The following is a 26,414-nucleotide window of genomic DNA, read 5'->3' as shown; positions in this document are numbered from 1 at the left end:
GTCTGAAACCAGAGCCCAGTCTGCTCTGATTGGTTAGCTGGCCAGCTCTGTTGTGATTGGCCGCTAAGAGCTGTCACGCCCCTTCGCCTATCATGTAGACTCTAGAGCACCCAAATGCATAACCAGCCGCTTAATGCGCAGGAGACTTTTAAAGTTTTACGTTCACATCAAAGTATCAGTAGGCTACGTGTATGAAACACATGACTTCAAAAACAGTTAAGTGCAGAAACATTGCATGCAATAGTCCACCTTCTCTACCCTTCCCTCTCACACACGGCAAGTGCAGCAGCAGTCCTCGTCTCTGTAATTAGCTCAGTCCTTAGTCCAAAAGTAAAAAAAGTAGCGAAAGCTTCGTAAAATTATGTTTTGCTAAATACTCTAGATCTCCACCCTCCATAACTGCACTTGCTAATGTTGCTAATTGCTAACAGCGGTGATGACCGTACGAAGTTGATGCGATTTGATTGGAGTGATTAGTCAGGGCCATGCCAAGGGAAGCCACCCGCCCTCTGGCATCCCTTGGCAGGGCCCTGACCAATCACAGGTTTGCAGGGGCATGACGGTAGCCTCATCTGATTGGTCAATCCATTAATTTCTTTTCACCAAGGGATACCAATTTCGGCTGGCCTCCTCTCTCAAAAGTGAGTGCAATATACTGTTTCACCATAACATCTAGAGGGGCGCTGTTTCCTTCTTTGTAAAATACTCAATGAGAATGGGGGAAAGATGGCAGCAACACACAGCACAGAATAATTACCGAAACAAAACAAAGTGTTTTTTTTATTTATTAAAATGATAACTACAGTCCGAAAAAACAGGGAAAGCCTGGCTTCCCTTGGCCTCCAGGAGAAAACGCCACCGTCTATTATGCTTTTTTAGGCTTTCCCTTTCATTTATTGTGTTATATAGTTTATTGACATCACTACAGTATGTAACACTCACGCTAATATTGGTTATCTATTGGGGCAGGACATCTCTAAGAGGTGGACCAACCACAACAGAGCTGTCCAGCTGACCAATAAGAGTGGGCTGTGGATTCAGACAGCGGGTGAAAAGAGGTGCTGCAGGCACAGGCAGTATTAGAGCTTTTTGAACATTAAAGCATGTAAACATGTCTCAGTAGAGGCACAAAATACAAATATCAACCTGAAAATGAGCATAATTGGGCCCCTTTAATGTCTGTAGTTACCTGTGTGTAAACACATCTGCTGTGAGAAAGGGGTGTTGTGACTTTGTGAAGTTTTTATAAATTTTCAGAACAATTTGTTTTTTTTGTCTAACAATCCATTGTTGTTTTATTTTGTGCATGATGCTAAGCCTCTATGACGAGAGAATGCTCCTTCTCTGAGAAATTAGGGTATTGAGTCCAGTTTCACAGTATTTGGGAAATATGTGGGTGGGAATGCATGTTTCTTAGTCAGCGCAAAATATGTAAGCCATTAAGCTGTTACATTGCATAGTTGTATGAATGCCAATAGGCTATGCTTCTCCTAGAGAGAAACAACGAAACAGTTTAAAGGCTTCTCATGACAAAGGAAATCAGATCTGGTCACTTACTGTAAGTGCTTGATTCATAACTTTTTATTAAATCTTGAGAATATACTTGTCTCCAATTTAATGAAGGTAATGGTCAGTAAACATCTATTTTGTATTGGACCTTTTTATGTGTGGAGGGCAGGAAGTTTTCATTTTGTGCAAATTGTGGTTAAAAATGCCTTTTTGAAATGAACAATTATATGTAAATGAAAGCTCATCATTCAAAACCACTGCCTGCCAACCATGCGTTATCATGTGTAACAGAGCTTTTTATTCATCTGCTGTAGTCCCTGAACTCCATAACCCAGGCATATCATTTCAGAATCCATGAACTACCATTTCATTATTGTGTTGACAATATCCAGACAAAGAAAGGACTTTCGTTGAATCTTGTTTCCTGCTCATAATTTCACTGTTATCTGTCACAGACGTGTTTGTGAATAAAATAAAAATGCTATGCCGAGCTTTCCTGAAGAAAGGTCAGCGCTGATGAATTTCAGTTACTCGCACACCAGAAATTGGCAGTCGATCGTAATCTCAAACACAGTCAACTGCATTTTGATTGACAACACAGCGCACTCGTAGCTCATGAGAAGAAATGTTTGTGTGAACACCGCGACGCAGATGGAGCTGTTAGGGTGTGGGTACTGCTCAGGAGGCATTTGTGAAATCAATACAATGCAGAGCTATGATTAAGTGTTTTGCAAGTACATACCCTGCTACTCTAGTGGAAAAACTATATGAAATGTATGTACACATGACTTTATGTTTGTGTTGTTTTGCTTCCTGTTTATTACAGCAGTGAGCAAAACTTCATACCAGGAAAAAAAGATGTGGAGCACAATGTGATGTTTGCTCACTGTTGACATCTCATAGGATTATCCAGTTTTTCTTCTTCTACCATCTTCATTTTTGATCAGATTAGCTGCTGAGCATTTGCATTATGGTATGTCTATATAGTATGTGTAAAGTGTGTGTTTGCTTGACACTTCTTGTCCTTCAGGTGCTCTCCCAATGCAAACAGAGATCTAAAGGGACAAGATTAACACATACGTGGGACATACAGTAAAATGGAGATAAAAGCAACAGAAGAAGGCCTTACGTACTTCGTCTTACATCCATGTAGGGAAACTTCCAGTGCTTTTATTATTATCTTGCTGAAGAGTCACAATACTTTAAATCCCCCCTCCACAGTAAGCCTGTGGAGCAGTGCAGAGCTAGCGATGGTCCTTAATGAGTCTAGTAAATCAGCCAGGTTCCTTGCTGATGCAGTACGTTCCCAATAAGCGCTTTGTACAGGAAGTGACAAAGGAAATTCCACTTGCACGGCCCAGTGATTCAACAACTTCTGGTGAACAGCACAGGCGGAGGGAAATAACAAAGTTGCCACACGACTGATGGCCTTTTAAGCTCTGGTGAGGATGGAGCATCTCACAGATGGGTCGGTTAAGATCTGGGAAAGAGATGCCAATACAAGGCAAGGAAGGGAGGGGTCGGGGTTGAAACAGCAGATGGATGAGGAGGAAGAAATCACCGTAGGATGTGACCTTCCACTGGACCGGCCTCAAATGTCGCTGAATTCACTAAGCTGGAGAAGATCTATCGTTTCACAGAGAGACTGTCAACCCCAAAACCAGCTGTACTGTAACAGTGTTGATTTTTCAAGCTTACTTGGAAATGTCATTCGCTACGCGTGTTAGCATACTAGCAAGATACATGTTTTTGTTATCAGGGTAGAAAAATGGCTAGGTCTTCCATTGTTAAATGCGGAGTGTTTATTTTATTCTAAGCCACGGCTGAGCTTGATCTGTCACTGCAGGGGGAAACTGTTTATTTGTATAAATGGAGCTTTGTGTTGTGTTTTTCTCTCCCATCCACTGCCCCCCCTACGAAGCTCTCAACCGCTGTTCTGACCCTGGTTCCCCCCTCCAAGCCCTTGTAACACCCACACACCCCCGCCTGGTATGTCAAAGCAGCTACCCCACAGTTAGATTTTTATTTTCTCTTTTTGAAGGACATCAAGTACCACACTCAGCACTTGCATTTTCTCTCCATAATGAAGCATAAGCCCAACAAAAGCCTTTGTTGTCCTTGGAGAGATGTGACTAATGCTTTGCCTTCGGACACAGCTTTTACCATTTGAAATAAGGCCCACATCAGTGATTATAATCTGTTGTTTTGGATGTTATATTCCATCTCTAAATATTGTTAACACAAATGTTGCTGAGAGAATGCGAGATGGGTGTAGGCAAGCTGGAAAATCCTCCCCCGATAGACGCTTGTTTGGGCAAAAGGTAGGAATCGGGCCTTATAGCTCCCCGCAGAGAGTGGTAATGACAGGAGCTGGGAGCCCGGCCGTTCAAGTCCTCTCTGAGACTCTGATGTGGTTATACTGCACGAAGTACGGTTTCTGTAGCTGCTCGTTGAAGCCTACAAGGTTTTTCTTTCTCCACAGGGAGCTGTAAAGTTAACCACATGAAGAGATAACACAACAGAGGACCAAAATAGCCTAACAGAGCTTCACTCAGGTCTACGACTCATTTTGGTGCTTCCTCTATTTGATACGGATTTGAGTTTCTCCCTGAAGCTTTGAGTTAGTGCGTTTATGTGCAGTGGAATCTAAGTAGATCTACATTGGCTTGTGTGGTTGTGCTCAGATGATATTTTGAAGGCTGAATTGCAAATCACAATTCATACAAACACAAAGGGTTTAGAATAATCTCAAAACGAATTTGACTTTATTTGAGCCAGCCGTAGGAGAGGCTGAGAGTCGATGCTTGTTTTCCTAAAGAGACTTTGTGATTAAGGAAAGTAAACTTTTTCTGAGAAGCGTTTGAAATGGTAGTCTTGAGGAATCCCTGGATTGTGGCTGAGGCAATCATCTTTCCACAAGTTTTTCCTTTTTACAATAATGCAGCGGATTGAGTTCCACATCCCGTCAACTGGCAGTTTTTATATCAAACCGCTCATGGGGATCAAGTCGCTGAAGCTTACATACATTATGTTGTGTGATTTGGGCCCACTGCATCTGTTCTGTGAGAGTAACCTTTTGCCTTAGAAAAAGAGACAGCCTGAGAAATGATGCTGCTTTAAAAAGCTTGCTAAAGATCACGGTATCATAAAATAAAAACACCATAAGAGATTTAGGATTTTGACATTTCGTTTTCCGTTCCCTTCTTCACCTTCAAGTGACCTTGGAGCAACAAGAGCGCATCCACTCCAGGATAGATGTGTTAAAGGTCACCTATTATGCAACATCCACTTTTTCATGTCTTCTATACATAAACATTTGTCCCCTCTGTGTGACGAGATTCTGAAAGTTTCAGGAAAAAAGATTCACTCACTTTTTGTCCATTTACCGTATAAAAACCTGTCTGAAAATGAGCTGATCAGATTTTGGCAGCTTTATGATGTCATAACGATTTTTTGGCTTGTGTAACCATTAGCCAATCACCAACCAAGGTAACCCCCCCCCCTTATCACCTGAATCTCCTCCTAGAGCACCATTGTGTTCTTTTTAACCAAATCTCTCTCAGAGGGGCGTGGGGAGGGGCTCAGAATCAGCACTTTCGAAACAGGGCTGAAAGAGAGGGGATTATGGGATGCTGCAATGATCTGTTTGGTATTTGGAGCCTAACACTTCAGAGACATGTTTTGTATATATCTGAGACCTATAATGTATTGATGAAAAACATTATAATCGGGGACCTTTAAGTCTAATTTGAAGGCCAGGACTTTTTTTTACAAAACTGGGTCAGCTTGTATCAAAGAATATCAGCAGGACTTTCTGACGTATCCTCTTTTTTCTCCTGCTGTTCACTTCCCTCCCAGGGAATCCTCACCCCCCCTACTTCGTGAAGCTAGCCCTAAAATAGGAACGGTGGTTCTCCCTGTTGTTCCCTCGCATGTCAACCTCCGTCATTCTTCATGAAGAGACACCCATGTCTTTCCTCTGCCAATCTAACATTAGTTTCAATCCACCAGGCTTATCAGTGCAGGATGGTCCTGATGCTCCTCACTGCAGTCCTGTCAGTCTGGCTCCAGGCAAACACAAAGGTCACCTTCACCCAGAGCTCTTCTGCAAAGTGGGCACATTGTACCGATCTATCCTCCACCCTCCCTTCACTGTGCATTCACAGCACCCACTTCCTCCCATGTCCTACATTTGTCTCAGTACTATGAGAAAAAGCTAATGAACTGTTAGTCAGCTCAGAGGCTATTAAGCCGAGATCCTCTCCCAGTTTTTACCAGTTATCGCTGGTCCGTCTTTCAACCTGTGGGGAAACAAGTATTCCTTACCAAAGTAACTGTAGCAATTATACTTCATAAAAATACATTATTAAAATCCTGCATTCAAATGGCGCAGAATGGCCCTTGGCAATGTCAACTGTGTTATTACATAATTTGATTATTATAACTGATCTGGTAATGTGTAAGCAGTGTTTCGGGGTAGTGGGTTGATATGGAGCTACTTTTGGTTACATATTTTATTCACTCATGTTGTAAATATTGCTATATAAATAAATGCAATATAGTAAAACGTACATTTTCTGTGAAAGGTAGTTAGAAAGAATTTTGAAGTAATTGACATTGAAAATACTCGATAATAGATATGTACTTGCATCTCAAATTTGTACTCACCTGGAGTTAATATACTTGCAATACATCAACTGGTATGATATTATTATAGATGTAATGCAAAATGTTCAAGGCCACAACATTCATGGTCTAAGTATTTTCAACCAATGAAGTGGTTTCTAATGGAAAGACAAGGAGTTGCGTAAGAAAGCTCATGGTCCTGCTGATCAAAGAGAAGCGGGGTTCTTTTTTCTATTGGAACAGTCCATGGTTTGCCAGCCTCCTGACGAGACAGAAGGAGCCCAGCCAAGGATCAGGCTCACAGGGATTATTTATAGAGTTGAGTGGGCTTCACGGACGCAGGCGTGAAATGTGTCAAAGAGAAAATGCATCATTGATCAAAGCCTGCTCTGAGATCTAGTTTTATTTTTGCCAAACGCTGAATAGAGACGGGGGTTTGGAAGAAAACAATGGCTTTTACTAAAGGCTCCATGTGTGCCGAGCTGTAGTGCAGGCTCTCCTGCCCACACACACTCCTCTGCTCCTACACAGGTGACTGGACTGCACTGAACACCTGCCAATATTAGCCTTCTCTTTCTCTACTCCAGCATCCAAATAGTTTCTGAGCTGTGGATGTTAAAATACATAGATGGTGGGTGTTTGGAGAGTGAGTGTGCTGCACCTGGAAGCAGGTGTGTGTACCTCCAATGAACCAATGTCCGTGGGTGTGTGAGTGTGTCGGTGTGTGTAGGTGTAGGTGTACATAAGAGGATTGTCAAACGAATTGGCATCAATTTTCAGATCGTGTGGTTTGTCCTTTTGTGAGTTTCTCTTCAATGTACCTTCAAAAGAGATGGAAAAAAATACAGAATTGATTTCAAGGACAGAATGTGGTTGTTGTGGTGTGTGTATATGTTTGTGTGTTGGTTTGTGTTGACCACAAGGCACATCTGTCAGAGGACAGAGCAGGATGCTTCTCTTCCTTTAACTCCACCACTCATTGGTCCCGACCGGGGAGTAGAAGAGAGAGGGAAAAAAGTGAGGCGAGGAGGGGAGTGTAGCAGAGGTGTCCTGTACTGCAGCAGCAAAGCTCTCTGGTGGCAGGCGGGGGGGCACTTCTCTCTCCTCGCCAATCGCTGCATTGCAGACGGCATTCAAGGTTATGCCTGCGCGTCCTCATTGACAGGCTGAAGTATTGAGGATGCCGGGGCATGCAGTCCCAGAGACAGCAATTGAGCTTCGGGAAACTCGTGGCCTCGTTGTCCTGTAATGGTTTTTATTTAGAGCTATATAACTTTCATGCGCTGACTTGAACATCCCAAATGTTTCTGGGCCTTAGAATACTGCATTTTTCTTCTTTTACACTGCACAGATAGCATGTCTCCTATTTCCCTCTTTCTTTCACAGTTGCCTGTAATCTTTTGTCAGACTGTCAGTTCACACGAGCATTGTGTCTGAGGTGGAGGGTAAATGCCGCCGTGATGTGTGGCACATGGACTGGCAGGGTGACATTTGTTATTAATCAGCTTCCCGCTCATCCTCAGCTTCCCGTTGTCTGACTGTGATAAACATGTCGGTGTCAGCCACGCTGCAGCACTAAGGACTGTTTATGGTCAGAGAGGTCCCGTGCAAAGTTTAATTGGAAGTGGATCAGAGGAAGGCTATATCTGGTAGCGTTGCACATTAAACCCACTGCAAAATTCTCACTTCCTGTTCAAAGTGAGCTGTAGTCTAACATAGACACGTAGAAAAATGTTCACATCCTCTGTGTGTGCGTGCTAGTACCCATATGAATTCCTCTGGCTTCCTCTTTTGTTGCACCCGGAGCTCAGGCAGACGATTCATTGTGAGAGGGTTTAAAACAGCCTGCTGCTGTCAGATGTTATTGAGGAAGAGATGGATCATTTCCCACAGGATGGAATCATCAGCACACCACCAGTCTGACCTTAATTGTTTCCCAGTATAAATCTGATCTCTTTATTGGTGCTATATGAAAAGATATAAAGAGACCTGCCATTAACATTCATTTTTGATAATCTGATAATAATGGATATCTCTAAGTGGGTCAGTACATACCTGGCATTACGATGTGGGCAGTGTCAGCAGAGCTCATATATATTTTATATATTTCATCTTGAGCACAGAGCTCATACGAGCATGTTGGCAGGTGTAATATCTGCACAGAGCAACGAAACAATGACCCGGACACATAATCGAAAGTATGATTTAAAAAAAAAACTTCCAAAACACAACATTCACTCTTTCTTTAACAATTTATAATATTAATGTTAAGAAAATATTTGATGTCAATACCTCCTTTATGCATCTCGAGTGCATACACCTGTACTTACAGAAGCAAAATAATAATAAGAGTACCCTTTATTAATTCTGTTTTACAGTTGTCCATTTGTGATTGGGCCTCCAATGTTTCATGTTGATACCAGTTCTGGAAAGGGCCAGACAGAGTGAGAAAATAAATAAATTCAGGAACTAATAGATGCATGATTGAGTGATGGGGAGAACGACAAAATAGGAAAGCAAACAATAGAAAGTAAAAGGAGATGACTGATGAAAAGACCCAGGTGTTAAAGCACCATAATCAACCAATATCCTTTCATTGCTCATCATAGAGTGATGGGCAAACACACTTTGATGTCACACTCCACAAACCCTGCCAGTTTTTGGCAAACACAGCCATAGATCCGGTGCCTGTGGAGGAAAACCATTTTGGGAAATGAGAAAACACAGTGGTAATGAATGTAATGAGAGGAATGCTTTGAGATCAGACAACACTGTTTAATTAAAGCAATGCAGACCACGAGGGAGTACTGAACATAGTTATATCTGATAGGAGTCGATGAGTGTCGCCGGTAGCGATAACTGTCAGGGACTTGGCACACAGCTATCAGAAAGTAAGCATAAGGCTGTTGTTGGAAGAAAACCCTGCACAAAGAATAAACTCCAATTCTATTGACTCTCTTTACTTTATTGGCTGGGAAGTAAAAACTGTTGTGCTCCATGCGCTGTGAAATGTGTCTTTGGCTCATGGAAAATGTATCAACGTGTGATCTATGATGATCAAGAGATACAAACATCGTATTGTTTTCTATTGCACAGGAAGTAAATAAACTACTCATAAAGACAAAATAATCAACTTGTTCCTACGCAGAAGCCAAACAAATACTCACAGTATCATTTCAAGTATTTCAAAGTTATTCAAAAATGTGCAATGTGCAACACCAATGTGCAAAGGTCCAGACTGCAGCTTTAAGCAATGAAAACCTTTGGATGCTTGAGAAGATTAAGATTTCCATCTGACAGCAACAGGGTGCCATGTGATGAATAGATTTATCCAAAGTTCCTGACAGTGCATGACAGTATCAAAGGAGGACGTGTGAGATAAATTCTGAATATGAATTGATTAAACAACCTTCAAACATCCTCTGCTAAACCAGTCATAACAGATGAGAGAACATTTGGAAGGGAATCCAGGGACAAACAAACCCTTCCTGGGTCCCCCCCCCCCCCCCTCTCTTCTATTTAAAAAGATTACTCTGTTATTTGTTAACAATGCTTCTACAGAATTACCAACATGACCTGACAGAGACACAATCACTTAGTGAGTGGGAGCCGACAGCAGACACGATGCCAACGGACAAGGACCAACACATACCGATAAGGCCGAAAGCTGACTGTGAGGAAATCTCCTCAGTCAACTGGATGTGACTTGACCCTGCAAAAGACTAATTCTCCCTTTGTCTCACTCCATCATGCTTAGCAACACGCAAGCACACATGCAGTCCAATCTGAGTTTATGAAATGGGTTCTGCAGGAAATAATTGGCCCCATCGGTGACGAGAGGCGATGGGAGGCAGCAGGGGAGAGCGAGGGCGTTGCGATGGAGAATCCTCCGGAGAGCCTGACATTGTGTGCATTCAAATGTGCATTGAACACGGAAAGGTGCCATATGATTTATGACCAAACCTGAAGATATAGCATACTGAATGTATTGAGCGGTCCCATGACGAATAGTGGAAATAAATGGACTCTTAAACACGAATGCTTTATGACTGAATTATCTAAGCGGAACGGCAACACTCGTTGCTTTTTACTGTGGTTCCACGGCTCGATAGCATTGACCTCCAATCTCAGTGGGCCAGTAATTAGTCCTCTTCAGATGTTCAGAGTTCTCTGGGGAATTTCACCTTAAAAAAGGAGCATGGAAAGAGTGTTGACATCAGAACTGGGGCTTTATCTTCAAGGTAGCAGAAAGCACAATGGAACACCCTGATGAGAATAGGGGTGTTTCTCAATGTCGAGGACGCTTGCTTGGTAGCACATGTCTTCTTAGTCACTTGCTTCAGAAGCGAGGCAATAATCCTTCCTAGCCTCGGAAAACGAAGAATTGTGGAACAGGCTAACAGGTGTGCAGGTGTGCGTCATATCCGAGGCCTCGCCTTAAATGGAGCGCGATTTCCGCCAAGATTTGGAAATTGGTCCGTGCGCAAAGCATTGTGGGGATTTTAAGACCGGAGTCTACACATGTGCAGCCTCTAAATTTCTCGCTACGAAGTACGCCGGCCTCGGTAGAATTCCAAGTATGCTGGACATTGGAGCAGTCCTTCGGCGGCACTCGATGGCTTAGTATGCTTGAAATAGTGGCTCTGGAGCAGCCTTCCTCGAGATTGAGAAACACCCTAGGTTGATCCCTTGATTCTTCCATCTTGTATCCCCTCTCAGACCTTCAATTTTCTTGCCTATAAATATTACGCTTTGCGAAATATGATGGGGAAGATGGTGCGATGAGTTGCACGATTTGCGGCTAAGTAAGATTAAAGCAGTCGCCCACATGAGAGATTACAGTGACAAACAGTGACAGCCAGACTTCTCTCTCCCCCTGACTCTCTTTCCCTCTCGTTTTTTTTCTCTCCATCCCTCCCTCGCATCTCTTATTCTGGAAAAATCTGTTTTGAATTTGGAGACGCTTATATAACAATGCCATCGGTATCCTGCCTGGCAAAATGTTAGTGACATTGTATTTGTCTCTCCATCACTCTCCTTCTTTTCCCCCTATGACAATTCAGCTTTTCAATTTGATTTAATTTGCTTTATTGGCATTGAGGTTTAACAGCATCGCCAAAACAACTAAACAAATTAAGTCAGCTCATTAAACTTCTCTCTTTCTCAATTACCGTCAATCACTCTTTCTTGCACATACACAATCTCAGCATACATCCACTTTACTCTCCGATTCTTTCCCAGATTTCTGGAGTAGAGTCTGTTAGAGGCTGACTAATGTCTGCCTTAACTCTGCGCAGCATGATTCAGATGTCAGTTTGAGTAACCATCTTGGATGTTGGATGTGTGGGGCCCGGGGGTAGAGCTGGGCAGCGCAGACATGAGGAGAGGAAGGGATGTTCTCAAGATGACCTCCCACCTACCTCATGCAAGCACGCTGGGGCTTACTGAGATGTGAAATCCTTCAAGGCTCTTTGGCTCTTCTCGTTAAGTGCTTCTGAAGTGAAGGATCCCAAAAAAAGACAACACTCATGACTATCATATGACCTTCACATGTCGATTTAGATTGTGCAGTAATTCCTAATGTATTTGAGAATTCATGTAAAAAAGTACAGATACTTTTTCATTCATGTAAAGATTTAAACAAAAAGTTGATTGAAATAGTTGAAATGATTCAACCTGGAGACAGTGAAGTATTGCTTCATCTTTCATCCAGAAAGCACTTGCATGAACGACAGCTACTTTTATGAAAATCATTAATCACAAAATAAAGGGGAAGATATGTTTAACTGTAGGTAATGTCAGAGATTGAAAAAGTGTTAGCTACTCAGAATAACACAGGGCATTTTGACATATCGCTTTAGCATCACATTTCTGTAAGCATGTCTTTGTGGTGTCTGTGAGCGTTTGATTTCTCGGTGTTTGACATGTCGATATGGGCATTTGTTGTGTAATGTGGCGTAGCTGTGACAAGTCGTCTGTCAGCATGTCCTATATGTGTGTAGACACTTATCCTATGATCCCTCAGCACACATGCAGGCAAAGAGAACACAATATACTGTGACTCACATCTTGGAGAGCACGTCATCAAGAGGGCTCTGCTCTGTTCTGACTGCAATACCCACGCTCCCCTGTTGCCTTATTCTCACTGCACACACACACAAATGACACAGTAACTCTGTGGGCGAGAGGAACTTAGACGTGCCTGACTACTTTCTGCAGACCCCTTTTTTTGAGTGGAGATATGATAGGGGCGAGGAGTAGCGAGTGGCAGGCAGCCAGACCAGCCGTGACAAGGAGGTGGGATTGTTTGAGGTTTGGTGGGATGGGGAGGAAGTGGGCTAGTGGGTAGTGAAAGAGGCAGTGTGTCCAGCTACCCACAGGAAGACCCTTAGGCCTAAGATTCATACTCCATGTGTTTAAAAGCAGGTTGAAAAGCTCAGCACACTTCTCAAACCAACAGTTTATAGTCCAATGGCTGACCAATATGCTCTTTTGAACTTTCAAATGTTGAGCAAAAGCAAAAGGAGTTTTTAGTTGGTGCTTTCTGGCATTAAAAATCATCAGGGAGCCGAGGAAGCCATTTCAGTTTTTTTTATTGAGATGCTTGTGTTGCAGCTTCATTGGGCAGGCCTTCCTTTTTTTATATAGTGCTGCATTCCAGGATCCAGGACAGTACAGAACAGAAAAGCTAAAACAAGATCAACAGCATATTGGTTTAGAGAGGAAATAACCATAACATCGGAATTATGATTATTATAGTTAAGAAGTCTCTGAAAATAGCTTGTCTATTGTGCCCTGCAGTACCATTCTATGGAGTTATTGTTTTGGCATACTCCACTCAGCGGGGCTCTGCAGTGTAACAGGCAACCTGAGAGCTCATGTAGCATTAATTGCCTCCCTGGAGTTAAGTTCCCCATGTGGTGCTGCTCATGGTGCCCAGCGCCAGGGTGTGACAACAGTGACGGGAGGTAAAGCGAGTGTGACATACCACCGCCCTTCAGAGGAAGTCAGTGGACTCGTCCCACTCTCTGCCCCCATCCACAGCAGCTTCACCCTTACATCAGGGAGTGTTTGACCCAGCCCCGGGCGGCCACAGCACAGGAAAGGGGATGGGGGAGGTGTGGAAGATTACCGAAATACCCCCACTTCACAGCTGCAACAGGCAGCCTAGCCAGAAGCACTGACACACACACACACACACACACACACACACACACACACACACACACACACACACACACCGAGTGCAATGTGGTTGATCAGTGGATTTTGAAATAAAAATGACCCCAACCCTAAAATGAAAACGTTTTTAAAAAAAAGTTGGTCCTTATCTTTTGATATTGTGAATACACAGTACACCCACATATTTCTGGCAAGCCAAGAGATAATTTTCTTTACCTCCTAGATCGCTAGCCTTATGATTTTGAATTTAGATTAAATAAGAATAATTTAAAGATACGTTCTGCCTTCTTGTTTTGATTGAGAGGCTGGAGCTGAGCAGCATGTCATCATACGTGGCTGTCTAGTTAATTGTAACAGCATGTTAAGGAGACACAAGATTACCCTTGCACTCCTTGACCCCGTGTGGCTCCAGCACTTCCGTAAAGAATGCCTGGAATCAATCAGACCTGAACAAATCTCCTTCTCTTGCCACTTGCTCAGTCTGCTTTCTATCTCACAAAACTTTCTTCAAATATCTCTAATTCCACATTGATTTTTGCATACTGCAAAATAACAAAGCAGATGAGTGACCAACTGTGTTTTGGGACTTTTTTCTCAAATAGGCAAGAAACGTTTTTTCTCATACAAGGCTAAAAGAGCTGGATAGTGAAACAAAATAACATGACATTTCTGTTGTTCTGTGATCCCTTGACAACATCCTCCAGATGTATCTTCAACTCCAAGCACCAAGATAGGTTGTGGGCGGAGGAATCAATGGCATAAAAAAGACAAAGATGGAGTTATTTTAAGCCCTATGTTACCTCTGTGAAAGTGCAGGAATTGTATTGTCCTCCAGCTGAACCAATACCAACCCTCTTTACCCTCACAGTCTTGGCAAGGGTACATGCAATACCATGTGCCTGTGGGTCTTGGCAATAAGGATTGCATGCAAGTACATCTCAGGGGGGAGAACATAAATGGTTGAATAACTATTCTAACAAATAGTGAGCAATGGTTTTGACCTGGGTGGTCTTAGCATCATCATGCCACAGCACACCATCTGGTGTAAAACAATGAAACTACTGACTAGATTTTCCAAAAGCTATATTCATCACATTGTAGAATGATATGTATCTTTACTACACCTTTGTAAATTATGATTTTGAGTTGGGGGAAGAGATGAGGTCGTAAAACAAGGGCAAAAGCAGAGAGCGATGATCATGTCATATCTTCAGCTTTGCATCAAGTGGTGCTCATTAACCGCTGTAAGGTGTCTCATGTCATCTGCCTCTGATCGTCAGGGGGAAGATGGATGTTCCAGATGAATTTCCCTTTGATTACAGTTAAACCACGCTCAGGACAGATCCATCAGACCTAGGGGGAAGACATGCTCACTGCCCTGCAGCTCCATGCTATTTCAAACTTTCTTTCTTTGAACTAAAGATGCTAAACAGACATGAAACAAGGAATATTGGAGGTTTTGCAAGAAATCAAATGACACCAGTGACACAATTGTATTTAAAATAATTTGTCATCTGAATTCAAACAATGACTTGAAGACTGGAATATTTAATATGCAACAGTAAGTTGGGGTTGGGTTGAGTTTAGATTGTTATGTTCTCTTCTATGTGGTTTGCATTATTCAACAAGTCTTTTTTCAAAGCCCAAACCAGGCCATTTGCATTCAGGCTATCTAGCTAACCACAACTTGTGTGGAAATAGGGCAGTGTTGTCTGTCTGCTTTCTGCCAGCCAAGCTCATGACCTAAAAGCTGAAAAAGTGCAGCATTGTCAGATGGTGTGTGACAGGTGATGTTTGGCACATCGGTTTTACTTCTTTTTATTTTACTTTGGCTTTTGCCTTGGATATAAAGAGAAACATGTCATTGGAATGGGCATGTATTCATAAGAGGTCGCCCACATGATGAGTATTTATCCACATATCATTTGCAGTTATAAGGTAACTTGAAGCCAATTTTAAGCCTTAACTTTGTCCGAGAGATAAACCCTTGTGACTTGAGCCAAGGCAAAATTGTATCTCCAGTTGTTTAACCCATCATTAGAGCAAGATGTCCTGTTTCAAACAGAAACAGACCTCATGAATAACAGCATAATCCAATTTGTGCATAGGAAAGCCCCAGAAGTTAATCTACCCTTACATAAAGTTGTGCAATTTAAAAGATGAGGAGAACAATAAGACAAGGAGATATGCATTTTACCAAGTAAAATAAGTATCGACACTGCTGTTTCGTGCATTCAGTTACAAAGTTTAACCATGACATCCTTCTCTTCCCTACCACCCCATCCCTATGCTTTTTCCAGGATGGTTCCAAACAGAGGCAGGTGAGGAAGAAAACAGTGTCCTTCAGCTCAATGCCAAGTGACCGCAAGATCAACAGCACAGCTGCTTGCATGGCCTTCATGATGGAGGGTTGTGAGATGAAGAAGGTGCGCTCCAACTCACGCATGTACAACCGATATTTCCTGCTGGATCCAGACATGCACTGGCTCCGTTGGGAACCATCCAAGAAAGATTCAGAGAAAGCAAAACTGGAGATAAAGGGCATTAAGGAGGTGCGTTTGGGAAAGAAAACTCCAGTTCTCCGCAGTAATGGTCTCTCAGACCAGTTCCCTGATGAATGCGCCTTCTCAATCATCTATGGGGATAACTATGAGTCCTTAGATTTGGTAGCCAGTACAGCCGATGTTGTCAGCACCTGGGTGATGGGCCTGAGATATCTGGTGTCTTATGGCCGGCACACGGTGAATATGGCGGAACCAAGCCAACCGAGTCTTCGAACATCTTGGATTGGCTCAGTGTTTGAGCTGGCAGATATGGAAAAGGAAGGACACATAGATCTGTTCAGGGCCACCCAGATAATCAAGGGGCTCAACCCTGGTATGAAAGAGTCTAGGATAGAGCTGAAGTTCAAGGAACTCCAGAAAGCTAAAGACCAATATGGAGAGGCAATTAACATGGATACCTTTGTAGAGGCCTACTGTGAACTCTGCACACGACCAGAGATCTTCTTCCTAATGGTACAGTTCTCCAGTAACAAGGAATATCTGGACAGTAAAGATCTGATGCTATTTGTGGAGGTGGAGCAGGGTGTGGAAGCAGTAACAGAGGACATGTGCCGGGAAATTGTTCAAAAGTTTGAGCCATCTGCCGAAGGTAGGGAGAGGGCCTACCTCTCCATTGACGGCTTTACACACTACCTCCTCTCCTCTGAATGCCACATCTTTGACCCCCAACACAAACGTGTGTGCCAGGATATGAGCCAGCCTCTTTCCCACTACTACATCAACTCGTCACATAATGCCTCACTTCTGGAAGACCATTTCTGGGGATCTGCAGATATCAGCAGCTACATCCGAGCTCTAAGAATGGGCTGTCGCAGCATTGAGGTCATTGTATGGGATGGCCCTGATAATGAACCAGTTGTGTATGTGGGTAGTTCTGTAGCCTCACATCTAGCTTTCTCTAAAGTCCTGGACATCATAAACCAATATGCTTTTGAGAGCTCTGAGTATCCTCTGATTCTCTGCCTGGTGACCCATTGCTGTATCCCTCAACAGAGAGTCATGGCGCAGCATATGAAGAAGATTCTTGGGGACAAGCTGTGTGTTGAGCCCCCAAACAAGGAAGATATATACCTCCCCTCCCCTGAGAAACTCAAATGTAAAATCCTCATCAAGGGTAAGAAGTTACCACCCAACTGCACTGATGTTGAGGGTGATGTGACGGATGAGGAGGAGGGTCTGGAAATGTCTCGAAGAGTGGGAGGTAATGAGAAGGACCAACTCAATGGATTAAGCTACAAGAGACTGAGGCTGTGCAGGGAGCTCTCTGACCTTGTAACTCTCTGCAAGTCAGTCCAGTTTAGGGACTTTGAGATCTCTAAGAGAGACCAAAAACATTGGGACATCTGCTCCTTCAATGAGGTAGATGCAAACAGATATGCCAATGAGTTCCCAGAGGAATTTGTCTGTTATAACAAGCGCTATCTCTCCAGGGTATATCCCACACCAATGAGAATTGATGCCAGCAACATGAACCCCCAAGACTTCTGGAAGTGTGGCTGCCAGATAGTAGCCATGAACTACCAAACCCCAGGCCTCATGATGGACCTCAACCTTGGCTGGTTCAGGCAGAATGGTAACTGTGGGTATGTTTTGCGGCCAGCCATCATGAGGGAGGAGGTGTCCTACTTCAGTGCCAATGCTCGCGACTCGCTGCCAGGCGTGTCTGCTCAGCTTCTTCACATTAAGGTCATCAGTGGGCAGAATCTGCCCAAGCCTCGTGGCTCTGCAGCCAAGGGTGATGTTGTGGAGCCCTACATATATGTGGAGATTCACGGCATCCCAGCTGACTGTGCTGAACAGAGAACCAAGACTGTGTCTCAGAATGGTGACAACCCTATTTTTGATGAGAGTTTTGAATTCCAGATCAATTTGCCAGAACTTGCAGTACTGCGCTTTGTCGTGCTGGATGATGACTACATTGGCGATGAGTTCATTGGCCAGTACACCATCCCATTTGAGTGCCTACAAACAGGCTACAGACATGTCCCTCTACAATCTCTGACAGGAGAGTTCCTACCAAACACAACTCTTTTTGTCCATGTAGCCATCACCAACAGACGGGGTGGAGGAAAGGCTCATAAGAGGGGTCTGTCAGTCAGGAAGGGTAGGAAGGCCCGGGAGTACACCACCACCAAGACCACAGGGATCAAAGTGGTGGACGAACTCTTCAGAGCTTCCACCCAGCCCCTCAGGGAGGCCACAGACCTCAGAGAAAATGTGCAGGTAAGTGACTACACACTTAAAGTACTAAACATTTATCATAAAACCATTAAAAATGACACATTGGGCTGTGTAGAGCAGGAGATTTACACTTTGCAAAAGGTTATCAATGTTGATAATGCTGTACAGGTAAAATAGAGTAATAGATCACTCTTTGTTACTATTGATGGGTTGTAGTCCAAAAATGTAATTAAATAATTTAACATTTTACTGGGTAAAGACAGTTAAAATAGTAAAAAAATTGCAAAACTTCCGATCCCAGTGCCGTAAAAAAAAATTGGTTGCACTTGCCTTCTGCTAACTACAGTGGATGTTCAGTGTGTAAATGGCTTACCATTGGTGATATTGCAGAGCTGTTCCTTTTATTCAAACTGCATAACATCTTATACGGCTGAGGCTTTGCTGGAGACAATGACAGCTCAAATCTACTGTATGCACTTACAGGTTTTGCCCGCAGGCACATAATTTCCTTAGCAATGTTACAGTAGATTCTTCATGTTTATTTTTCTATTGGGTTTAAAGTTAAGATATATGAAAAGGCAAAAAAGCAATTTTCACCAATTATAACCACATAACCTTTAATTGCTTCAGTAGGTCAAAACTGATGTAAGTGTTTCTGGTTGGGATCATTTTAATTGTTGTGGATATAGTCTTGTGACTAATTGTTCTGTATTAATGTAGTACAAGAGATCAGTAATAAAGTAACATTGCTGTACAATTAGGAGGTTTACTGTATGAATAGTGTAATCATTAATGAGGGACAATTACTGCCAAAGGGAGAAGACTATGTTGCTAGGCACTTAGTGAACCAATTTAAAACTCCTCTAAAAAAAAAAAAAAAGAGAAACCGCAGCATTGAATTGTCAGATGACCTGTAGCAGAAGCCTTTTAGTGCATGTTTCTTTTGGTTTGTGATGACTGAAGGGTGTGATATGATGATAGTTTCATTTGTTCAGTACACAATTATGTTTTGGTGATATTCTCAATGTATATCAAGGTACTTTGGCAATGAACTTACATTATGACGTTTTCCCATAAATAATGGACAAAAATAAAACAAATAACTCCTCTGGCTTCTTAATGGCTCACTAAACACAAGACACAACAACACTAAAATCAGACAAGCAAACAGTAGCACATTAAAGGTCACTTAAATGTATGTACCTTGAATTTTGTAAGAATATTGATTGTTGCCTGAGTTACTTTAAAGTGCCCTGAGCTCAGAAGCTCAATATGGCTGAAGAGAGGATGGGATTTATTTGCCAGGTTTTTGACCTGCATTCCTCTTGATTATGTACATCTCACTTTCAAAACATGGTAGCAGATTCTGATTACTGATTGTCTTCTGTAATTTCCTGCCTTAACCTGTCTCTTGTGCATATGTGACCATTGCAAGCTTAACAAAATAAAACATAATGTTGTCAAACTCATCATGTTTATCTGAAGCTAATGTAGCACAGTCCTTTTTTGTGTATCCAGGTCATAAATACCAAGATCTGTCCATCTGTCTTCAGTAAGCCGAACCTCCGTCTAATGGCACAGCAAACAAAACTAAAAAAACTAAATAAGCAGAGATGCAATCAGAGAGACTCTGGTATGCTGTCAGGCATTTTTGGGTTGTGGAAATAGTCAATGTTCAATAATCCAAGAAGGAGAGAAATAGGATCGTGTCCGGGAGGTGAAATTGGGAGGTGAAATATTACAATATTTGGCCAAATTGCTTGTTGAATAATCAAAATGATTGACAAATTGTTACCTCAATTGTTTTTCATGAATAGGGCAATATCTATGTTTGGGTGCGAGTCCCCATGGGACCATTTCATAAATAAACATGAAATACGGCTCACTGTAAAGTCAGCCCTGTAAATCTGACTCAAACTTATCAAGCACATCCTTACTTTTGTAAAACCCACCTTATCAAATATGTATGCAACTTGTGAAATAACTACAGTTGTCACCTGTCACCGCTGACTCTTAAAGCTGCTCTGTTCCTTTGAAGCAGCTCTACTTATTAATGGCCTTGGAAACTAATCTAATTTATAATACAGAAAACGTCACTATACAATTTAGATGTGAGTCGGCATCTTTTAACCTGATCAAACAACACTGGCACCGCAACCGCTCTGCAAACCACAATTTCATCAGGTTTGAAATGTAAATTTTTCTTTTTGAAATGAAGAGATAAAAGTTATACGGAAAAGCAATAAGGAACAAGGCCTTTGCCTTTCAAATGTAAAAAATGGACGGTTGTGAGAGCTTTGTAGAGACCAGCTGTGTGGAGCCTTTAATCTGAAAGGAGCTGGAGGGAAGAGGAAGGGTCGCTGGCCAAAAAAGCCACAAGGCAACCACAAAGCCAAATCTGGAGGCTTTGCCAACCCTACTTGATTAGACGTTAAAGTGAGAAATAATTACCTTGTGTGCTCAGACTCACACAAATCCCAAATATCACATCATATAACCTTAGCCATGAAAGCAATGCACACAGAAACATATTTAGATGTCACCGCTTAAAGCGTTATTTATCCTTCAACAGCAAAGCTTAAAGGGGTTCTGCGTTTATTAATAACATAAATACAAGTGTTTAGGACTATTTAAAACAGCAAGGAGATCTATGAACATTGACCAGTGGGCAGATATGATAGGTTGCCATGTTTTATATGTGGATCTGGGCAGCAAATCAATTATTTCCGTGGGAACCTTGAATAAAGTCCAGAGTGCAGCAGCCCATGATCTGTAAGTGTTGATGGAGGTGTAGGAGAGCTGCCAGCCTGTGGTTTATTTTATTTGCTACACACAGCATGTGTGTGTATGTGTATGTCTGTGTCTGTGTGTGAGTTTGTGTGTGTGTTCGTACCATCATGGTCACATTCACCACCACTCAATACTGTGGGGCAGAGAGAAGAGGAAACAGATTGAAGCAAAAAGAGAGAGCGAGAGGAGCAAACAGAAACAAAAGCTGTGTTGTAACAAGACACAGAGCTCTCATTTAGGGAATGTTAGAATGGGAGTAAAGTGGGGGAGGGAGTAATTAAAAACACAAGCCTCTCATTGGTGAATTTCACACCATAGCTTAGTAACAGTATGGCTTTTATCGCACAACAGTTAGTGAAAAACCTTCAGGCATGCAGTTTCATACATACGTGCAGGGAATCATATAAAGCTAAATTAATGCTAATAACACGCAGTCATAGAGGCTTGTGGTTCTCACACACGCATACATAATCACACACAGGGTTTCAGAGCTGTCCCGCTTCTACCATTGTGTTTCCTCTCATGGCTTTGCTCTAAGTGGTGTTAACTGTAGCAGAGGCTAAGCACACAGATGCCGAAAGCGCGCCTTGGCCACCCTCTTCGTCTACAGGAAGGTTGGGCGCCGCACTGACAGCACACCCTCTGGGGAATGGTGGGGGCGATGAGGGGGATTTTTCTGCAGGCCTGGAGGTCTATCCCAGGGAGACGGCTGTTTCCCACACTGCAGACTGTAGAGTGTGTGGAAGGATTCCCAAATACCAATTCTAGTACCTGCTTTGTATTTCCAAAACTCTGGCAGTGGAGGGCTTGCTGCTTACAAACATTGCATCTGCTCTGTTGTGAGAGTTGTAGAGAAAACATAGCAATATTAGCAGATATCAGGGCTAAAGCTATAAAAGCAATGAAATGCAGTTGAAGAATCGCCTTATTGTAATTTTGATTAGGAGGCGATGATTTGACATAGAATGTAGAACAACCTAACATTGAAAGCAGTAGTCTGTTGATTTTAAATGTGAAAGGGCGATACAAATATTTTATCGCTTAAATCCATAATTTAGTGAAATAATAGTGACCGAAATGTTGACATAATTAATCGTGACTATCAGTTTGGCCATAATCGTGCAGCCCAAGATTGATGGCAGTTCAGCTCTACTAACTGACCTACAGCTGCCCCTGATGAAAAAATAAGATTTGTTATCTGTGATACATTCAACAACAAGACATGTTGATATATTTCTTTATTTGTCTAGCAGCAGAGAGCTTGAATGGCCTGCGGAAAAGAACGCTTCTATAATTACTTAACTTTTGTACTAAAGACCTTCAGGCTGTGGTCAGAGGTTTGGCTCCGGAGCCAGGGGGCTGTTGAATGAGCAGACTGACGTTATGGTAGACAGATAGTTTTACTGTCACCAAGACAAAGACTCGCTGCTGTCTTATCTCGTTTCAGCTCTGAGGGAAGAATCAAGTTGCCTCTAATTAAATCGACTCACTCAAGGTTATATGCAAAAAGTGTTAGCATTATTTGCCATTCTATCGGGCCACATCACCTCATTTGTCAAGCAAAATAATCCTACACAAATTTGCCTTAGTTTCTTTGGTTACAGCAAATAGGTTCAGAGCACAAGGACATTCAGGATGTTAATGTTTAATTATTTATTTGAACTGGTCTATTTAACACTTACTTTTAATTAATACTGCTCCTCAAAACAACTTAATTTAGGAAACATGTAATAAATTAAACCAAGATGACTCAAATGCAGCATACAAAGTTAAAACGTTTTATTTATGCCTTTTAAGTGATTTTACCCTATCTCTTTCCTTCATTGTGGATGTTTTCTTTCCCAGAATGCCATGGTGTCCTTCAAGGAGCTCTGCGGCCTGACCCCGGCCGCTAACATGAAGCAGTGTATCCTGACCGTGTCTACCTGGCTGGCGAACAGCGAGCGGTCACTGAGGGTAACGCTGGACCTGAGCGAGACCTACCCCACCATGGAGGCTCAGGGTCCGGTTCCTGAGCTGCTGCGCAAAGTGTTCAATGCCTATGACATGGTAAATAAAACGCACTAACACAAAAGAGTGAATATGATGCTGTCAGGCAAATAGGAGTGTTCACACTGTTGGGAAAGAATGACAATGGAATTACACACATAAGCAATACTCTAAACAAGTACAGTCTATGATTCTAGCGCACTAGAGCTGGTTTCTCCAAAATTACCTACCCCACCTTTAAGGATTCACAAACCTGGATATGTTTAACATTCTTAATTTAACTAAAGCCATCACTTAAGCCCGACAGATTGTCATGATGCAGCTTCTCATTTTATAATCTCACATGTCTTTCTCCATCCTGTCACCTCTATTACAAGAACATTGTTTTTTTTCACCACTTGACATTGACATTCGCCCAAGAGTGGGATGGAGGACTGTAATTAGTTATCACCTGCTGCTTCCTCTTCCATCCTGTGAGGCTTGGTGGGAGCTGGTGAAATGGGTCATGAGATAGAAATAAGGTTGTTGCGTCCGCTCTGCTCAAGTTGTGGGCGCTCTCGCTGCTGATGCCTTCAGTTGTGACGTAGCGAGTGACATCAGGAGAGCAGAAAGTGCGTCTCTAAATAGAACCTGTTGCGCTTTTATGAGGCCTCACGCTTGGCAGGAGGTTTGGTACTGTCTGAGCAACTCACACGCTCCAGTCCACAAAAGAAAACGTGAAAGAAGAGCAGAAAAGTAGAACCGTAATCTCTATTTTATCATTTTAGACGCTAGAACATGTATTCTCTGGTTTCACCAAAAAATGTTGTCTCTTTTATCAACCTATAATAACACGTCCCATCATTGTTACTGACCTGGTAATTGCCTAGAACTTACACAAACAAAGTACTACAAATTGTTCTCTATATTGAACTACTTGATGTTGAATAATAACCTATGGACTTGTCTTGAGGCTTGGGCCTGGTCAGCTGAGTCTTTGTGTTTGCTCCCCAGAGATTGGCCTGTTGGCAGGCTCCCCGCTCAATAACAGAGGGCCCAGTGTGTGGAGTGTGGAGTGTGTGTGTGAATGCATGTGAGTTCATGGCTGCCAACACTCGGCCATTTACTGTACCACATCAGTGAGCTGTGCGTGTCCTCATTCACCCCCGCGTGGGCTGCAGCCAGCAAACGCTGTAACCCTGAACTTAATAAAAGGGCCCACACACACACACACACACACACACACACACACACACACACACACACACACACACACACACACACACACACACACACACACACACACACACACAGCTTTAACACATGTAAAGTTATGTAAATGCACACAATTACGTTTCTTCCATTGATAACATTCCTTTCGTAACCATTAAGAAAATGTTGGACCCAGATGCTTCAACACAAAACCACCATTGTGTATAGACCTTAATTGTTTTCATACTGGTGTGTTTTAATTATTTTCTTTGGGTTGATGTATTTAAAGTGCAGCTAAAAGTCTCTCAATACATAAAATATATTGCTGAATTGAAGTGAGATTCTGAGCTTTTTCTTTGACTCGTCATTTTGCAGTGCAGCTTTAAGACATAAAGCATTTAGCATTCAAGACTTTTCCTTTCTGCTGTTGGAAAATAATTGCTTTCACTCTTACAGTACTCAGGATTTTTGCTTCTGTAAGAAATAAATGATTGGAAATATAGGTTTATTAAGTACTTAATAAATAAGGCATCAACAATTCTACGTATGATTTTCCTTTAGATTCCTATCTTAAAACAATCACGCTTTTGATGGGACTGTCCAAAATGAGTTCACCTGACAAAACCTTTTCACACTTTCACAAACCAGTTCCATGAGGATATCAAAACATGAAAAGGCAGGCATGTGTACACAAACACACAACACGAGAGTCCACTTCCTGTCTCCCTGCTAACAAGGAGTGTGAAACTTCATTATGTTCCTCCTCGATGCTGCGGGGCTGCTGCAGCTGCTCCTCCTCAGCCTGGGAAGCTCGGGGGCTCCAACTACACAATAATATAGAAAGAGTAGAGGGGAAAATACAAAGTTACATCTCTTTCCTTGTGTAACCAATACATATGTGATTTCAACGCAGATATCCAGTTAGAATCAACTTTTCATATATGCAAAGGAATGTGATCCTGGTCACTCATTAAAAATTAAACCATTCATAACCTAAAAGCACATCATTTTAGTTCTTACATGAAAACCTGGAACCATTTTTGGTAACATTTAATTAAATATTTAAGTAGTTGCAGAAGATTTTTCTATCAATCAACAATCAATGAATTGATTAATTATTTCAGCTTTTATGAATAATAATTTACTCTACACACAGAGGTAGATTTATAATAATAGTAAATTGTATTTATAGGGCATTTTTTTTATAGATATTTAAATGCATTTATAAATTATAAAAACAACATACCTACATTTTAAAATACAAAAAAATGAATGACACATTAAAAGCAGTTCTGTATGGATGAGTTTTGATTAGTGATTTAAATAAGGACTTATTGGTGAATAGTTCTGGAGTTTATTGAGTAATTTAGATGGAATTCATGTTCATATATTGAGAGCACAGTTTACATAGCTTACTAGACAGTCTTGCATTAGAACCTTTAGAAAGCAAACCTGCTTAACTTGGTTTATTGCAAGGCACTTGAGTTATTATGCAATAATACTGAACACCCTTCCTTTAACTTACACATGAGTTTTATCAAGCTTTATCATGATCTGGCTTACAAGGCGAAACAGTCCTGTGTACTGTGTCTAAATAACAGATTCATTTGAAAAAATGCTCTTCGTCTGATTATGATCTTGCACCAATTAAAGTGATCAAATAAAGACATTTATATGACAGCCACACCCGATAAATTGAGTTAAGGCTGAATTGTAATGCAGCGAACAGCTCAGCCCAAATAATTGCTGTTGAGAGGATCAAATGTGGCAACACCTCTCAGCACAGTGCTGTGTTCAGACCCCAGTATGATTCAGAGATGTAATGCAAACTAACTTGACGTCTTATTTTTCTTCTAGATGATCCAAACCAGCAGAACACTGATCGAGTCAGCTGACGTCGTCTACTCCAAGCTCACACAAGCACAGCGGGCAGGTACGTTTCATTATGGGATGAGTCCTCAGACTGCAGCATCCCCATCCATCCTCTGCATCTTCTGCACTGCATCACAACTGGATGCCTAATCCAAGCATAGGAAATACTTTTGATGATTTCATTCTGTTGTGAGGATTCTTCTAATTTATGACATTTCACAAAATAAGCAGTGTTGCCTTGAAACACTGGGAGATCTCTCTGCTGTGAGGAAAATGACTGTATCAGACACAAATTAAATTACCTTACTGGCTTGTTTATTTAATATCATGAAGAAAAATGTAATCACAACACACAAAGCAACATGATTTTGTTTGAGGAGATGCTCAGATCTTTCGGTCCACATGAATGGATCGAAAGATCTGTGCAGTTTTCAAACGTACTCTGTGTCGTGTCGTCCTGCCTGATAGAATGTGCGTGTGAGTGTATCAGCATCAGCATCAACAGCAGTG

At 42.0% G+C, this 26,414-nt stretch overlaps 1 protein-coding gene across 1 annotated transcript in view; it reads left to right on the top strand.

The window, feature by feature from the left end:
• The window catches only part of LOC307014066 (inactive phospholipase C-like protein 2), a 63,699-nt gene that overhangs the window by 22,978 nt on the left and 14,307 nt on the right, over window positions 1-26,414 (top strand). The window contains exons 2-4 of the mRNA XM_079641753.1: window positions 15,618-18,104; window positions 22,698-22,901; window positions 25,890-25,965. Coding sequence (XP_079497879.1) covers window positions 15,618-18,104; window positions 22,698-22,901; window positions 25,890-25,965 — 2,767 coding nt within the window. The remainder of the gene's footprint in view (window positions 1-15,617; window positions 18,105-22,697; window positions 22,902-25,889; window positions 25,966-26,414) is intronic.

The sequence above is a fragment of the Notothenia rossii genome (genome assembly GCF_949606895.1).
Source record: "Notothenia rossii genome assembly, chromosome: 8".
Taxonomy (NCBI): Eukaryota; Metazoa; Chordata; class Actinopteri; order Perciformes; family Nototheniidae; genus Notothenia; species Notothenia rossii.
The sequence above is the reverse complement of the archived record's forward strand: the minus strand, read 5'-3'. Positions and strand labels throughout refer to the sequence as shown.